Consider the following 19,141-nt stretch of genomic DNA (forward strand, 5'->3'; position numbering starts at 1 on the left):
AAGGTGAAACAGCTTTCTGCTATCATAAAGACACTTTTCAGTCACTTTGTTACAACTCAGAGATACTGCAAATATCACACCAATAGCGGGATATAAGTTTGTTCAAATATATCCCTGAGACATTAATTGCATGTTTAATAATATACAAGCACAAAAATGAAAGCTACTCAAATGAGTGCGAGCAAGTTCATTTCACAGGGAAAATAAACTCCTTGAAAAAAGAAACCTCTGCCAGCCGGGTTGTATTTTGAGAAGCCACCAAGGTCTGGGGAAGGAAGGAGGATCTCCCCATTTTAATGCGTGATCTTTCGCCTAGTACAAAGCTGGGATTTCATGACTGCCTCCACTACTAGAGGGTCATCTTCAGCTGGTGCAGGAAGACTCGAAACTTGACATCCTGGCGCAGAGCACAGGGCCAGCATTCAGAGCTCGGTGGCCATTCCTTGGGTGGCCACAGGTGTCTCCACAACCACATTTACTCTTTTCATTTTTCCTAATTAATCCATGGCACGATTTGCTCAGGAGGCTACAGCCTGCAAGCCAGCCTTGTTCAAAATGCCAGTAGGTGTCCCTGTGGGCAATGGTATATGAGAAACCAGCTGAATAGTTTGAATCAAAGGAAAAACACTCAGCAAGTTAATTAATATTTGTTTTTTTTAAAAATATAATTGCTAATTATATTTTTCTGCTTTTATAGATAAAAGTCTATTGTCTGCACCTCACAGATAAAAGAAGCTTTATTAGAAACAATTCACTTTTTCTGCTTCAGACCATTCAGGGTTCGAGAACTGGAAATTACAGAATATTTTCAAGTAAGCACAAGGTTGGATTTTGTTTCCTGGGTTCACTACCACCAAAATTAGCCTATATATGCAAGTATGTATGTATTTATTTAACTAGTGATACGTGGGTTAAAACTAGGGATTTTTGGGAACTGCTGTTAAAGTAAATGCCCAGAAGGAGATGCTCAGCAGACCAGAGCCATGCCCACTCTCCCTCAAGGCTGCCGGTGAAGGCAGCACAGCAAAGCAAAGCCCTCGGCCTCCTTCTCCCCTGTGCCTGCACAAAGCCATGACACTGAGCAAGTACCTCATGCACGGGGAGATTCATCCCATAAAACATTAGGTGGTTGAGAGACCTCAGCCTGTCAGAAAAGCTCCTTTTCAATTCTGGTATAAGGCCCTGGAGATGCTCCTTGCAAACCAGGCTGCTAGGCCTGAGCTTAGGTGGCTGATGCAGGAGGAACCGGGACTGTTGCTGTTTTGAGGTCAATGGACTTAAATCCAGTTGGCGGCCAGTCACGAGTGGTGTCCCCAGAGCTCAGTATCGGGGCCACTCCCGTTTAACATCTTTATCAATGATTTGGACAAGGGAATGGAGTGCACCCTTAGGAAGTTTGCAGATGATGCCAAGCTGGGTGGAAGTGTCGATCTGCTTGAGGGTAGGAAAGCTCTACAGAGGGATCTAGATAGGCTGGATCGCTGGGCCAAGGCCAGTTCCATGAGTTTCAATAAGGCCAAGTGCTGGGTCCTGCACTTGGGCCACAACAACCCCCAGGAGCACTACAGGCTTGGGGAGGAGTGGCTGGAGAGCTGCCAGGCAGAGAGGGACCTGGGAGTGTTGACTGACAGCCAGCTGAACATGAGCCAGCAGTGTGCTCAGGTGGCCAAGAAGGCCAATGGCATCCTGGCCTGTATCAGGAATAGTGTTGTCAGCATGAGTAGGGAGGTGATCGTGCCCCTGTACTCGGCTTTGGTGAGGCCGCACCTCGAGTACAGTGTCCAGTTTTGGGCCCCTCTCTACAAGAAGGACATTGAGGTGCTGGAGAGGGTACAGAGGCGGGCTACCAAGCTAGTGAAGGATTTGGAGCATGTCTCATATGAGGAATGACTGAGGGATCTGGGACTGCTTAGCCTGGAGAAGGCTGATGGGAGACCTTATTGCTCTCTACCACTACCTGAAAGGAGGCGAGGCAGGGGTTGGTCTCTTCTCCCTAGTGACAAGTGACAGAACAAGGGGAAATGGCCTTAAGCTGCACCAGGGGAGGTTCAGGCTGGATATTAGGGAGAATTTCTTTACTGAAAGGGTTGTCAGGCATTGGAACAGCCTGCCCAGGGAGGTGGTGGAGTCACCATCCCTGGAGGTGTTTAAGAGACAAGTAGGTGTTGTACTTAGGGACATGGTTTAGTGGTGGTGACAGAGCTAGGACAAAGGTTGGACTTGATGATCTTGAAGGTCTCTTCCAACCGAAACTGTTCTATGATTCTATGATTTTCATGTGGGGGTTTTTTCACAGATATAGTTCTTTAGCATTATACAGCTTTGTTTTATCTTAAAATCAGCAGTCAAAACTTTATTATTATTAAAAAAGTGATCATTAGCTATACAAATCTCTACCCTCCTCATCACATTAGAGCAAGCCAGTGCCATACCTTGCTGCTGATACCCACAACACTAGAAATAAATAGACTTTTAGAAGAGTATTTCTTATCTAATGTCTGATATAGATTTTCTAGTTCAATTTTAAACTTGCTCAGATGAAAAGGGAAGTATCCAAGCAGTGGTTTTGGCCTAGAGATGTTGCCCACATCTCAAGAACAGTGCCCCTTGGCTCTGGGCACTGCTGGGGAGAGGGGCTTGAGTTGAGCCACATTGGCTGCAGTGGGAACCACCAGATGCACAAATGTTGGTTTTATATTTCAGTTTGAACTGAGTTTCTTTTATTTGCTCAACACAAGAAGTGAAAGGCGGCCATCAAGCCATTAGCACCAACCTGTCTGCAAGCAAAAGCAGCAAATAAAATGCAGAGTAAAACAGAATCCACAGGCACTTTACCTGAATGTATGCGGCAAAGCCTCTTAAAACTGGAAATAGTGAGCTAATGGACATGGGAAAATAAAGCACATGGCTAGATCATGGAGGAGATGTTTACTTGGATCTCCTGAGTTGCACCCTGTGATCTCCCTATTGTCCTATGTGCTATCAAAAACTCCCATCCATCTTGCATGTTTCTAAAAGAGAGCCTGCAAATCTGCCAGTGCAAATGATAAATTATGGATTTGCTTAAATCCTTTTTTCATATCTATGAAACCCAGGAAAACATCTAAGATTACCAACAAAACCAATTTCACGTTCGAGTGGGGGGTTTTTTTGTTGTTTTGTGAGGGGTTTTTTTTCTTTCTTTTATAGCTGTGACAGACTGTCTGACGAATCCGCTTACAGAGAGCATGAAAATACATTCCTGATCGGCCAGAGCTGGGTTTAATCCAACCTGTCAAAGAGCAAACACTTATGCCCAAAAACCTGCATAACCTGAGAGCGGTGACGGCAAGTGCATCTTATCAGCGGCTTACCACAGACAGCTTTAACATCCACTCAAGGCACTGTTACCAAAAATAATAAAAATAAAATACTGGAGCTTGAAGCAGCATTTTTTTTCTATTCTGCTGAAAACTGTTCCATGACGCTGCCTTTGCCACGTGCCCTGATGGTGACAACATCATTGCTAGAGTGGCTTTTTCTACCCACTGACCTGGCTGTTCTATGTAATAAAAGAACAATTATTTATTAATAAGAGAGGGATGCCTAATGCAGGGGGACAGCGTAATAAGCTGGAAAGAATGATGCCACTTGAGAGGCCGCTGAAAAAACAGGCAACTATAGAACTCTTTTGGAGGATACATAAAAAAAAAAAAACAACCCATCAGTACAAACATTGCACTTGAAAATTCAGGCTCCAGCATTGGCTTTTGTATCTTCATTGCTGGGCGAACAGACAGGATAGCTAATATAGCTAATGAGCCGGCTATAGCTTCTCCAAGTGGCTCCACAACAGCATGGCAATCTACTGTGCTGCATTAGCAGCTGAGGAAATCTCTCTTTTCAACCCCAAACTCCTACCCTTCTGAGTGTCCTTTGGGATTGTCGTGGAGATTTACATTAATACATATATCCACGTGCTTCAGATGGCCGTAAGAGATGTAACTCTCCAGTTGGGGTGCTTTGACCTTCAGTGGTTTTTACAATTTGCACTGGAAAAAACCCAACCTGGATCCTGTACTTGTGGTTTAGGAAATAAGCCCAAAGAAGAGGGCAGCAGTACTTCTGACAGTAAATGAAATAATAATAAACTCCTACTGTCTCCAGAGGAATTCAGCTCCCCATGAAAAGCATCTGAAAAAAGATCCCTCTGAAGCCACTAGGATTTTCAGTGTAAACGCAAGCTACTTCTTGAGAGATTTTAAATTTCATTTCATAAAAATCATTTAAAAAAGAGAATCTAATTCCCTGACTGCAAGGCGTATTTGGCAGAAGCCCTCTGTGACCAGCAGGTTTGCATTGCTCATTGGCTGCACTCACTGCAAACACCCAAGAGATCCCACCATTAGAAGATCTGAGGCTGTTATCTGTGCTGAGTGGGTGGAAGTCAGGCTTCATGTCTGTTCATTACGAGCATTTCACTGGAGAAGAGAGGGGTTTGATGGTAAATGACGAGAAGGGGGGGATGGAGAAGAAAAGGCAATAGAGATTTAACGGGAAAGGTCCTGCCAGACTGGAGGCTTGCCAACGTGATGCCCATCTACAAGAAGGGCCGTAAGGAGGATCCAGGGAACAAAAGGCCTGTTAGCCTGACCTCGGTACCGGGCAAGATTATGGGTTCATCTTGGGTGCATTCACACGGCAAGTGCAGGACATGCGGAGAATCAGGTCCAGTGAGGATGCGTTCATGAAAGGGAGGTCCTGTTTGACAAACTTGATCTCCCTCTATGATCAGGTGACCCACCTAGTGGATGAGGGAAAAGCTATGGATGTTGTCTACCTGGACTTCAGAAAGGTCACAGTCTCCCACAGCATCCTATTGGACAAGCTGGCGGCTCATGGCCTAGACAGGTGTGCTCTTTGCTGGGTTAGAAATTGGCTGGATGGCTGAGCCCAGAGAGTTGTGGTAAATGGAGTTAAATCTAGTTGGCAACCAGTCACAAGTGGTGTTCCCCAGGGCTCAGCACTGAGGCCAGTCTTGTTTAATATCTTTATCAATGACCGAGATGAGGGGATAAAGTGCACAGTAAGTTTGCAGATGACATGAAATTAAGCAGGAGTGTCGATCTGCTGGAGGGTAGAGAGGCTCTGCAAAGGGATCTGGACAGGGTGGATCAATGGGCTGAGGTCAACAGTATGAAGTGTAACAAGGCCAAGTGCCGGGTCCTGCACTTGGGTCACCACAACTCCATGCACTGCTACAGGCTTGGGGATGAGTGGCTGGAAAGCTGCCTGGTGGAAAAGGACCCGGGGGTGCTGGTCGACAGCCGGCTGAACATGAGCCAGCAGTGTGCCCAGGTGGCCAAGAAGGCCAACAGCATCCTGGCCTGTATCAGAAATAGTGTGGCCAGCAGGAGCAGGGAGGTGATCGTGCCCCTGTACTCAGCACTGGTGAGGCTGCACCTTGAGTACTGTGTGCAGTTTTGGGCGCCATAGCATAGGAAAGACATTGAGGTCCTGGACCGGGTCCAGAGAAGGGCCACGAAGCTGGTGAGGGGTCTGGAGAACAGGTCTTATGAGGAGCATCTGAGGGAACTGGGGTTGTTTAGCCTCGAGAAGAGGAGGCTGAGAGGCGACCTTATTGCTCCCTACAACTACCTGAAAGGAAATCGTAGTGTGGCTGGTGTTGGTCTCTTTTCCCAAGTAACTAATGACAGGACAAGAGGTAATTGCCTCAAGCTGCACCAGGGGAGATTTAGATTGGAGATTAGGAAAAATTTCTTTACTGAAAGAGAGGTTAGACATTGGAACAGGCTGCCCAGGGAAGTGGTAGAGTCACCATCCCTGGAGGTGTTCAAAAGACGTATAGATGTGGCGCTTAGGGAGATAGTTTAGTGGTGGGCTTGGCAGTGTTAGGATAATGGTTGGACCTGATGATCTTAATGGTCCTTTCCAACCAAAATGATTCTATGATTTTGTGGAGAAAGAACAAGGAAAGGACTCTTTGTCTCAGCAAAGCTGCAAGGGCAGCAGCTAAGCTTTTAGAAGCCAGGGGTGGACTTAGCTGAGACCTCGGTAGGGAACAGGGTGCATCAGGGACAACAGAGTATTTCTTGCTAAACTGGAGGTACAGTAAACCCCTTGTAGGCCCCTTGCAGCCTGGGGATGGGATATGAAGCAGAAAGGCAGCCCAAGAAAGATGAACAAGCCTTAAAGAATTTGAAAACTAACCTTTAACATATTTTAGCAAGGCTTGTCAAGGTAGAAATATTAAGCTATTTCTAAAGAAACATTCCTGTGATAAGCAGAACACAAGTGTAATTTATTTTAGAGATATACATGAAAAAAAAAAAAACCCACAAAAAGGATAATTACTTCCAGTACTAAAGGATCGCCCTACTTGTACACAAAAACATTGATATGCAAGGTCTAAGGTACTTCTTTGCATACAATGGTTTTAACCATCATTTCATCAGTGCCACTAAATAGTCTCTATCCTTTACACTGAGCAGAGGCTGAGGTCCATGTCAACTTGCCTAAATCAAAGGGAGAGGTCCTGCCCCAACACCTCTCCCCACTTCTGCTCAGTAGCAACAGCCCAAGCCTTTGCTTGCCTCTGCCATGAGGCAGAGAAGTAATCCCATATTTGATTAGGGGGTTTGTTGAAGGGTGAATCACCCCTAGTTCCCACTGATGCCAACGGTTCAAACCAGAGCCTACCTACCACCACCAAGGATCCCAAGCAAACTAGGAAAGGAAAACTGTCATTCAGAGGAGCTTCTCAGCACAAATCCTGCTACTTTCAATCAAAGTCTTTTTTTTTTTTTTTTTTTGCCTGTTAAATCCAGCCAAGTCTCAGCAAAGGTCTGCTGGGACTCAAACTCAGCAACCCTCGCACAGCTGAGGGACTGTTTTTTTGGTGTCTTCCCTCCCCCAGGACACATAATGTATGATTCAAAGTCCTGGCCATATGGATGCTGAACCTTTTCCCTATGTTCATTATGATATCTACATTCTGGAAAGGACAGAGATACTGCCATCTCCTCATACATTCCTAATAATCACATCTTTACACTCAAGCCTATGTCCTATTTTTAGAAAGTTTTCCCTATTTACAAACCCTCCTATGCAGTTTTACTAAAGAAGTCTATATGCGTTCTTGGTATAGATAGCTCCAGTGTTTACTCACACACTCTTCTAGAAAAGCAAAACTGAGAAAAAGGAGCCAATCAGTCAAGGACTTGATTACACCTTGACTTTCTAGCACCTTTATTTTAACCAGTAGCACTCTATTTTTCTCAACTGTGGTCATACTAAATCAGACAAATATTTAGCCACATTTATCTTGGGTATTCATGAGTTTCCATTTTCCATTTCTCCCCACTCTGTTTCTCCACCCCTGTTATTCACACAAGACATTATTTGGTTAATTTTTGTCTGCAGCGTTGCCTGGCCCAAAGGCAGCTTTCTATCCCGCTCCCATCAAACAAAATAAGTGGGGTGGGATGCACCTTAGGTGCCAGATCCCAAACAAGTAGAGAAAAAAGAAAATAGTGCCCTGTATCAGCGTGGTCTCATTTAGTTTTTCTGGGTTTCATTTCCGCTAGGACGGAGTGGCCATGGAAACCATCAAAATAATCCCATGCATTTTTCAGTAGGATACGAGAGTTAAATGGCTTATTCACCTTGGTTGCAAATTTTGATTTTAACAGACAACTTGTCCTGTTGTCTTCCAAATTGCTTTCAAATGAAATAATAGCCTCCAATCTGAATAAAAGATTATGCTTTAGTTAGACTAAACCATTCACCCAACGAAATTTTGGGTTTGCTTGCAAGCTACTTCATCAGGCAATAATAATTTCTTCGTTACCTGTATGAAGAGCTTGCTAGATCCTTGTCGGTCTTGCTCGGAGCCTATAAGCTTTGCTTGTGCATTGCGGGTCTCAATTTAGTACTCTCAAGGGATGCTCTATGTGTCCTCTTCAATCCACAAAGCTTTTCTCCACTTGCATCACCCTCTAATAGTAAGTTTTGCAGCTCTATTAACTGCTGTGTGAAGAAATACCTCCTTCATTCCTACCACTGCAGTAGAACAGAGCAATCAGGATGGTCACTATAACATGCACATGGATGCTGATTTTCCTGACAGGTATCTGCAAGGACCAGGGAGTATTTAACTCCTTTTCTCTGCTGTGATAACTTAAGCATGAGCTTATTTGTAATTGCCTTTAAATGGCCAGTGACCACAATAAAGAAAATCAAAAGGAAAACGTTTATCAAAGTGACACCTTTTACACCAATGCAAGTGCTAGAGCAGCTTCGCAAGTAAGCGTCACTGCCTAGTGACTGTATAGTCACATCATCATCTTCAGAGAAATAATCACGCTTCTCTCCTTTTCTCCCCAGTATTTTTAAAATTAGATTTAGGTAATTCATCTGCATTTTGTATTCTGATAAAAACAGAAAGAGGCAGAGATATTTTCCAATTAGATCAGTACTCGTTTCTCACACTGGAAGAGATTGCTTTTAATTCTTCAAAAAGCCGTGGTTTGTGGCGGAAAATGCAGCATAAATGCACTATACATACACACATATACCATAGGTTTAAAAGCCAGAAAAAGGTTGTCAATGACATAAGAGGAGGATACTATTCTACTCCATTGCTCTAGACATTGCAACTGAGTATTGTTGTACTCTTGTAGATAGTTTTTTCCAACTGCATTTTATTCTAACGCCTTTTTTTTTTTTTGCAGTAGACCCAAAAAGTTTTTTTCCTGAGGCACCTGCAAGAACAAAGCTACGTTTTCCATGAATGTCATTTGAAAAACTAATATAAGTACAAATCAAGCTAAAATTTTGTCCATATATGATTGAATCAATTGTGACAATCTGTTTTGTTTCCCCCACAGGCAGCACTTCCCTACCCATAACTCATAGCTCCTTTGATAACTATACCTCAACAGAGTGCTACCTTTAATCAAAAGAGATAAATAATATTTTTTTTTCCTAACTGAAACGTTTTACTCTTCCTTGTTCATTTCTAATTCCCCCTCAAATCTAGTTTGTGCCTCTAAATCAGATCAATACCTGCTGCCAATCAGCTTCAGCCCAGGCAGAACCTACCATTACCTGCAGGATGGACCTGCAAAGGATTATATAGATCTGGCTTCCTTTACCTAAGAGCAATCCTCAGTCTTCTTTAGGCAGAAAAAAAAGTACTAATTATATTGAAAGTTAATTAATTTTGCATATTTTTCCTGTTCTGTTCACTGCTGCCATGCAATTCTGCATAAAAGGAGGATTGTATTCAGAGCCTATTAATTACATGGAGGCATGCTAAGAATTTCTGATCCGTACTAATTTCACAATGTGGAGCAAGAAGGATGGTTGGCATCTTTGAGTGAAGGCTGGCAAAACATGATAGCTCTGTGCAAGCCAGCTTGTGAAGCTGAACTATGTAATGAAACTTTCTCCAAGATCGCTGCTCTTCATCAGGACCTGCAATGGAAGGAGTGCTACTAGCAACAGAGATTAATTTTGTTTTTCTTTTATCACTTGTGCTTTATTAAATTAATTCTTCAATTGGGGGGGAAAAAAAAAAAGAAGAAAACAAAAGTGGCAAGCAACCCTCATCACCTAAATTTAGAGCAGCACTAATGAAATGGATGCAGACAGGCACTGTGATCTGTGCTTTTAGCACTTTGAGATCACACTCCCAAGATGTGCTCTGCACGCAGCCAGCGAGCTGCAAGAATACAATTTTCAGGCTTAGCATCATCTGCCTGCGGTATTTAATGCATTTCTCTTCACTCATACTGCTCAAATAGTTTGGCAGCGCCATTTGTCTATGGCCATATACACATAGTGATCAATGCGGTAGCCAAGTCATAGCTGCCTGGCTTTGGAGGAAGCACGTCACTGGCACTTGGACCTCCGTAATGCATTAAATTAAATTAGAATTTTAATGGCTCAATGCTTCTAGTGAAACAATTTCCAAAATGCACACTGGGAGACATGGTGAATGGCAGCACCAGGGCCTTAACACACTCCCAAGCCAAACTGTACAGGTACAGCAAGGAAAACCTAGGACTAGCTAATGAAGTGGTTTGCATACTTGATTCAGGGCAATTAGGTTTTTTTATATTATATTGAAATATCTATTTTATATTACATCTATAATATATAAATATTACATATTTGCAATGTATCATAAAATATTGTATACATATACTTCTCTACATACAGCAATAATAGATGTATGGCAAAGCTATCTAGAGTTCTGGATACACAATACAGAAGAAGAATCCATTTGATGCAGATTAGATTTGACATCATCTACACAAAAAGAATCTCCAGTATTTCAGTAACCAAATCGAAATTGTGTTTGTTGCTTTCTGTTGCTCAAACTGTTCAGATTCATATATATAACATCTTACAGGGATTAGTATGCTAAATCCCAAACAGCAAATGAACATCAAGTCTACAGGATTTAGAAAATGCTAGAGTCAAAATGTCAATGAAACCTTAATTCAACCCCTTTCTGTGTATTTATAACTACAAAACTTTTAAATCACAGATTGTTTCTCCAGCTCCCCCAGGCTCTCCGAATTCCTGCCCCTTCCCCCTACCTTGAAAGCCCTACATAACCCAACGGAGCTGGAACAAGATATTCAGGTGGATAACACATCCATCCCTGACATACAGGCAAAGCAATCTTCCTCTTTGAAACAAGATTAGTAGTTTTAAGCTGGGAAAAAAAAAAATCAGAAAAATCACCTGTAGGTCAGCAGCCACGATGAATAATTTTAGATCAAATGGCTAAGTGATCAAAATCATAAGCAACTGCAAATGGTTTCAAAAGAGACAAGGTCAAGAAACCTTAATTACACTTATTTTTACCTGAACTAATTTGAGATAGAAATCTTTCAAGGATATAAGCTTTACATTTGAATGACACAGAGGATACTCCTGAAAGAGGAAAAATGCTACCGAAAAGTGAACCAACTTCAAGATGGAAAAGAAATCCCTTTTTTTTTTCCCCAAAAATTAAAAAAAAAAAGAAAAGAAGGAATGAAGAAAGAGAGAAGGAGGTGCCACCCCAGAGTCTCTGAGCGCTGCCCACGCCCACACTACCTCACACCCCTCCTCAACCACACTGGGAACGCAGACCCTGGACCAGTCTTCCTCTTTGTCCAGACAATTCAAACACCTCCTCAAGCTCGGCTGTCCTGCCTGCCCGCTGCTTTCCCTTTCCCCAGCATCTATTCTCCTGCCTCCAGCCAGAAGTACTAATTGCCTCCTGCTAAGCTCTTGGAAAGCTCTTTCAAATGCATGGTCAGATCTGAAGGCCACTGACAGGAGGTCCACCCACTTCCACCTCACACTTATCTCCAGCAGTTCCTACTTGTTCTTATATACACAACCTCACAAAAAGAAGGCACCAGGCTTCAACTGGGAGCAGCGTGGGAAAAAATGCCACCTTTGCTCCATCAGCAAAGTGCCACTTGTCTGATGTTTTCCCCCCTCCTAATTGCCACGACAAAGCAAAGGTGCTTAACAGTGGGCAAACACATGTCCTACAGGCACTCTGCTACGCTACAGGGAGACAAAGCACCTACACATTTACCATGAGAAGTCCCATCTTGAGAAATTATACTAGAAGTTGGGTGTTCTGGGGTTTTCGTTTGTTTTTTCTCCTGTATGACTATAAATTCCCTTTTGTATTCTCTCGCCTGCAGTGTAATTCCTGGCAAGTTGATTCACTTCTTATAGACTCGCCACTCTCCTCCCTTATGGATTTAATTTCATTTAACAAATGGAATGTCCTAGGTTACAGTGTAAAATGTGCCAAAAGGAAAAAAAAAAGTATTCAATTACCATCTTCAGGAGCTGTTGAGACCAGGTGGGGCGGTGCTCCCTGCCTCCCCCCTCTGGACTATCTTCTGTTAATGGGCACTACAATGCCTTATCGCCTGACCCATCGATAACTCGCTCCTGGACTATCTCCTGTTAATGGCCCATCAAGGAACTGCCTCACGACTCCCCATCCCATTGTGAGATGCTCTGCCCGGGGGGAAGGAGCCAAGCAGTCCATGCTAAATATAAACTGAGATTTCGAACACCCTAGCAGGCTTCTTCCACTGGATTCCCAGAGGAGATTTTCCCCCCACTGGAGTTCCAGAGGACAAGAGCTACCTACCTACCACTGGACCTTCGGAGGAAGACCAAAGTCTTTTACCTGATCGCTGCTTCCACAGAACTGCATCCATCGCTTCAGGAGGACTGCAGTCAGCATCTTATCGGACTGCTACTGCCACCCTAACAGGGTGTCAGGTTGTATTCCTGACTCTGTCAGTGTAAACCAGTGGGTTGTTTGTTTTTTCCCTGCCTTGTGTTATATATATATATATATATATATATATATATATATATATATATATATTAGTAAAGAACTGTTATTCCTATTCCCCATATCTTTGCCTGAAGGCCCGTTGATTTCAAAATTATAATAATTTGGAGGGAAGGGGGTTGCACTTTCCATTTCAAGGGAGGCTCCTGCCTTCCTCCACAGACACCTGTCTTTCAAACCAAGACATGGAATTAATCCATAAAGACTAAAAATTCCAGCAATGTTAGTACCTTCCAGATAATCACTGGGTAAGACACCAGACGCACATTGCCCATGTAATATTAATAGTGCCATGACCCAGAGGGCTTTTTACAATACCTTAGAGTCCTTATAGAGAACTACTTTCTCCATTCCCATGAGAAAGAGGTAAAAACTCTCAGAGAACTGAAGCTGGGGAAGATGCTCTTCCCTTTCCTCCCAAATTCCCACTGGGGCAGCTATGCCACTGCACTGCCTTCCAGTTTGGGGCTGGCAGAGGGGACAGGACCCAAAATGTTGGCAGTAGTGTCATATATGTGGATGGCACCTCAGTTGCTGGAAGTTATTCTATGAGTGTTTCCATGCATTTTAGTTTCCTTAAAAAAAAAGAAAATAAAACCCAATACTTTGTTCCCTTGTGTTACAAACTGCCCACATTTTAAGGAGGTGCCATAATGGTAAAGCTACACATTCTTAGAAAAGAACGGTTTACTACCAAAAAGCCATTTATTTTTGTGATATACAGCTGATACACACTAAGGGTGCCTGATGCAGAAAAAGAGGTTTAGCGTTTTTTTTTTACTCGAAGAAAAACAGAAAGTCTGTAATCAGAGAAGACAACCATAAGTTGTTTCAAAGCCTTCAAAAGTGGGGAAAGAAAGGTCAAGGCTTTTGCATTTTCACAAAGTTTTTCAGGTTTATAAAAAAATAAAAAAGGGCATTTAAGCTTGGCTATTTCGATTTGCCAACAAATTCCTTTCTTTTATCCAAGGAAACGAAAATCATTCAGATGTTTCATGAATTAAAAATGTGCAAGAAGGCACTTTCACTGTTTTCCAAAGGAGATACATGTTCATCCCAAGCAAAGATATTTATACAATAAATACCAATTCATGTATTTAATGTGAGACACACAGCACTCGGGTGGGGGGAAGGCACAAAGCTATGTTTCAGCAGCATCCTGGCAGCTGTTTTCTTTTCCAACTATGTTAATCCTCCAATATTTAAACATAAACATGTTGATTTTCTTTACCAAAACACAGTACAGTGAAACTATTTTGCTACTGGTTCAATACTTAAGCAATGGAGCTGTGAGCACTCACGCCACAGCCCACAGGTACTGGGGAACAGGGTTTGGTGTTTTTTTGGGTGGTTTTTTTTTTTTTTTTTTTTTTTTTTTTTAGGTAGGAGCAGCCGAGGGCATGATGCTAGAAAAGTCAGAGAGAGGTCAAGAAGGGTTTCTTCAGCTGACGAAAAATATGAAAACCCAAGCACTAAGAAACAAAAAATAATAAAACATTTGGGATAATACTAATTCTGTCCTGAAAATATAAGTATTATAGTAGACGCTAGAACTGTGTGTTCCCTCTCGCATCTCAGACACACAGTAAAGGTGGGATGATATGCAGCACTCTACTAAAAAATAAAGTTAAAAATTGTACAGAATAACTGATGAATTTGGGTCCTTCATTTCCTTTCACAGCATGAGCACCACTAGCCCTTGCTTCCCTGCCTTCCCCAAATAGCTACCCTCTGCCGATAGCTGACTTCGCACAACACAGAGGCCGAGCTGACCACAAACCTGTACATTTATTTCGACTCAGCATCCGCTATTTTAAACCTTTCTTCTCATCCTACCCTGTAATTTGGATGAATCTCACAGGAACTTTGTGTCAAATAGGTTTTGGGCAAGCAATTGCAAACGATTTGGGAGGACTATCCTACAGGCATAAACCTCATCTCCTTAAGCACCAAGTTACCAAAACCAAAGTAAAACAAAAATTAAGTGTGGAGCTGCAGAAACTTTATTACTTGTTGACTCACGCATTATGGTTGGCAAGCACAATGATAAACAATGCAATAAAATCTGGGGCCAGGCAGTGCTGTTCCAGCAGAGATGGCATTAGAACCAAACTAAATCAACCTCTGTGCTGGAAGGGATGCTCGACTTCCCACCACGGTGAAAATCACTGCAGCGTTACCCATTGATGCTTGTTAATATGTAGCTTTGAGAAATATTAATACAATTTTTAAAATGTAATGGCAGAAGATAGAAGGGTCAGGTTTGGGTGCTGGGATAAGCTCTGCCAGGGTCTAGTAGCAATTCCCAAATCCTGTGACTGAGGCTATGGGTGCAACCTAAGGCTGCTTTGAGATTGGTGTCAACTGCAATGATCTACAGCTGAAGAAACCTCCACCCCCGGAACAAGAGTCAGGAAATGGGGTAAATTATGGCCCTAGAAAGCTAATTGTGGGAGATTTCTTGGCAAAAGCACAGCATATCGGTAGCTTGGGTTTGCATGTGCTAAAACCAAACCAAATAGACTTGTTTCTACTCTCATGTACAGAACTTACGAGCAATTCAATTGATGGGAGCGATCTCACACAAGTCAGAAGCCACTGCAAGCGACAAGGCAACTCCCTTGGGTTTTGGTAATTCTTGAGTTACCCAAGGAACCCATTGTGGTATTTCCATCAATTCCAGAAATTAAATTATGTTATCAAATGCTGACTTTTTCCTCCCCACTGTTTTTATAATGCCATTTCCAAGTTTGATTTGGATAACAAGCAATTACACCAGCTTTTTTTCCTTGCTTCTGGAGTTTAGTTAACAATTTTTAGAAATTATTTAAAGAATGCACGACAGAAGTGTTGCATTATTCAAAGCACTGTTATCAAAAGAAAAACTGCATAAAATCTTGACATTAAGAAAGAGATTTATTTTCCCCACCTCAAACTGTGCCAAATAAGTCACTTTTATCCAGTCCTTGTTACAGCAACAGAGAGGATAAAATAGTTAATCCTGCTTCGTTTCAATAGGTTAGTTAATGCATAATACCATAGTAGAGTGATTTTTTAGTTTATGTAAAATGTGGTATGTTAAATCAAAGACAAACTCAGAGGGAATAACAAGGGCAATTCCAAGCAGGAAATTGGGAGCCATATCCCAGTACAGACTGGGATGACCAGCCTCCCTTGCCACAGCATCCACCCTGAGGGTACAGAGTTTTCCCCACAGATGCTGCTTTCATGTCTCATTTCTTCATTGATTTTTGTTATGATTTTTTCTTCCCCTGCCATGAAACTTTAAGTGTCCCTGGAAAGTTTTATTGACTTTATTCTTTTCCTTAACTCTCGATAAAGAGCTTAATGCTGGTTATGCAATCCAAGCAAATTAAACTATCTGTTTCTGGTTAGGCATGCAGTTTTGAGACAGGGAAATTTAATTCACAGCATATTGAGTTAATATGCCTTTTCTCTCTAAATCAGAACACTTCTCTGGCAGTAAAGGAAATAAAGCTTATCTATGAATATGCTATTATTCTGTATGACAAACAATAAAAAGGCAAATAAGTGACAACATCCTATCAATGCTCTGAATAAAAAAAAAAAAGGCAACTTAAATGTCAGCAGCGCCGTTTCTTAAAGTAAACAGCAGAGGTGGTACACATGAACGTTTTTCTATAAACACAGTTACTAGGGTTGCTCATGATGGTAAGGCATGTATGACAAAAAAACCAACATGGAATGAAATAGAATATTGTTCTACACAGAGATTTTCTGGAGTTAAATCATACAGGGCTACATTTTGGAAGGGCTTATTAACAGTTTCTGTAATATTTAATCACCTGCAGTTCTGCAGGCCCAGAACAGAGCACTATGTGAATAAACAGAGCACTATGTGGAACAAACTTTTACGGCAGCAGCTTTTCCGTGACACATCCTTTAAGGCATAGTATTGCCCTCTAAGATAAACGTCCCATCATATTTCAAAGGAGATGGTATTTTGACATCTCCCCTTCTCCACCACTGAACCAGGGGCTGGAGAATAAGGTTTCCCTTCTGCACACATCTAGAAATGAGTGTTTCGCTCCCCAACTGGATAGAAATCCAATTAAAAACATGTAAGCCCTGTTCAAAACTGGATTTGTTTTCACACAGCTTCTCTTGTCTCAATGTGCTGGAACAGTCAGCCATCAATGGGAGCAAAATTGTGAAGCTGTTCTTTCAGAAAAAAAGAGCCTGGATATTCAACCAGAAGGCTTGCAGACTCTGAACTCGTTAGCTCTCAAAATTAAAAGCACTTACCTCTTCAAGGACATCTGCAAGCTTACTAAGTATCTCCTCAGGAAGGCTCTGGAATGTGGGAACACTGCAATACAAGAGAAACCTCGATTAATGGATCCCGCTATACAGGTCATAAATCTAGCTGCATTTGGCTCATCTATCTTTCAGATATATTTGCCCTCATCGCCTGGACCTGAACAAGCATTCACCAGAAGAGTGGCATATATGGTGGAAATCTGATCTTCTTCTAGTAGCCAAGATCTATTTTGTGCTGATGGGAGATCACTTGCAGTAAACATCTGGAGAACCACTCATAAAGCTGGTAATCAACTAAGAATCAATTAAGGATTTACGGGAACTAACCTGCGCCACAAACCTGCTCAGTCAGATGTATGACTGTGCAAAGTTTTTCCTGTTCTGCTTCCATCCCATCAGAAATAAATAAATAAACCAAAAAAAAAAAAAAAACCCAGGCAGAAAAGATCACCTCGATCACCTCTAACCAGCAACAGATTGACTGAAACCACATGCAGACATAACAAATGCAGAGCACAAAGCCACAACAGGTACAGGATCAGAAACAAAGCAGCACTAAACCACTGTAAGAATTATTGAAGACTTCATTGGGAGTTTTACATCCAGGTTCATTTTCTTTTGCCAAAAACCCCAGCTTTTCCATTTGTTTGCCAAGACCCTCGGCAAAGGTCTCCCAGGTCAGGCTGAACCTGCTGGTTGAGGTGACAGGGTGATGCAGCAATAAAGGGCCCACCAGTTCAGAATCCACAGGACTAATTCAGTCTGGAACAGGATGAGGGATATGAAATTGCGTCTCCAAAACTCCTGCAAGTAGTTTTGACCTTGAAGCTGTATCTCCACTACCTTATAGCCTACTGTAATGGGTCTGCCTGAGATGCAGCCCTCACTGTGCTGTGCAGTGGTAGCTAGATAACACACCAGGGTTTTGACTAGTGCTGAGCAGGGCTCACACAGCATCAAGGCTGCTTCCCCAGCATTTCCCCAGTAGGCTGGGGGTGGTTAAAAACTTGGGAGGGGATATAGCTGGGACAGCTGACCCAGACTGACCAAAGGGATATTCCATACCACATGACGTCTGCTCAGCAATATAAGCTGGGGAAAACAGGAAGAAGGGGGGGACATTTGTTTCGCGTTTGTTGTCCAGAGCAACCACTACACGTACCGGAGCCCTACTTCCCAGGAAGTGGCTGGACATCGCCTGCTGATGGGAAGTAGAGAATAAGATCTTTTGTTTTGCTTTTGCTTCCATGCGTGGCTTTTGCTTCATTAAACTGTCTTTATCTGACCCACGTGCCCGTTGTTATATTTTCTCTTCCCTGTCCAGCTGAGGGGGTGAGAGTGATAGAGTGGCTTTGGTGGGTACCTGGCATCTGGCCAGGGCCAAACCACCACAGTCTTTTTGGCACCCAACATGGGGCACAAAGAATGTGAGATAAGGATAATAATTGGAAGAAGTGACGGGCAAAACATGGATGTAACAATGATAGAAAGCGAAATGATTATGGAAAATTTATGTTGTAATTGTGGTGAAGGGCCAAGGGGTGGATTGTGTGTGAATTGTCCACCTTTGTTTGGTGATGTGATGAAGTCAATTTAATTTTGGTGCAGGGAATTTTTTCTTGTGTTGATGTTGAGTGAAGTTTGTGTGATAAATGTAGATTTTAATGATAATTCTTAAATACGTGATTCACAGAGGCGAGGGGTGGAATGTAACGGGTCTGCATGGCAAGGTTTTGGTAGCAGGGGGGGTTACAGGGGTGGCTTCTGTACGAAGCTGCTAGAAGTTTCCCCCATGTCAGATATAGCCAATGCCAGCCGGCTTTAAGATGGACCCGCTGCTGGCCAAGGCCAAGAGAATATGTGAGAGAAACATCCCGCAGACACCAAGGTCAGTGCAGAAGGAGGGGGAGGAGATGCTCCAGGTGCCAGAGCAGCAATTCCCCTGCGGCCTGTGGTGAAGACCATGGTGAGGCAGGCTGTCCCCCTGCAGCCCATGGGCGGTGGAGCAGATGACTGCCTACACCCCGGGGAGGGCCCCCACCCTGGAGTAGGTGGATGCCTGAAGGAAGCTGTGAACCCGTGCGAAGCCTGCACCGGAGCAGGCTCCTGGCAGGACCTGTGGCCGTGGAGAGAGAAAAGCCCATGCTGGAGTAGGTTTGGTGTTAGTGATCCCGTGAGGGGGGCTCACGCTGGAGCAGTCGGTTCCTGAAGGACTGCACCCCAAGGAGGAGACCCACGCTGGAGCAGTTCATGAAGGACTGAACCCGTGGGAAGACTCACGTTGGAGAAGTCATGGAGGAATTTCTCCTGTGAGGGGGACCCCATATTGGAGCAGGGGAAATGTGTGAGGAGTCCTCCCCCTGAGGAGGAAGAAGCGGCAGAAAACAACAGTGTGATGAACTGACCCCAACCCCCATTCTCCGTTTTCCTCCTGTGACGCTGGGGAGGAGG

General features: G+C 43.1%; 1 protein-coding gene across 2 annotated transcripts in view; it reads right to left on the bottom strand.

The window, feature by feature from the left end:
• PRKG1 (protein kinase cGMP-dependent 1) overlaps positions 1–19,141 on the bottom strand; it is a 527,430-nt gene that overhangs the window by 139,687 nt on the left and 368,602 nt on the right. For both annotated transcript variants that reach the window (XM_086467486.1, XM_086467485.1), the window contains exon 5: positions 16,676–16,739. In XM_086467486.1, coding sequence (XP_086323612.1) covers positions 16,676–16,739 — 64 coding nt within the window. The remainder of the gene's footprint in view (positions 1–16,675; positions 16,740–19,141) is intronic.

Source organism: Leptosomus discolor, chromosome 6, assembly GCF_034619465.1.
Source record: "Leptosomus discolor isolate bLepDis1 chromosome 6, bLepDis1.hap2, whole genome shotgun sequence".
NCBI lineage: Eukaryota > Metazoa > Chordata > Aves > Leptosomiformes > Leptosomidae > Leptosomus > Leptosomus discolor.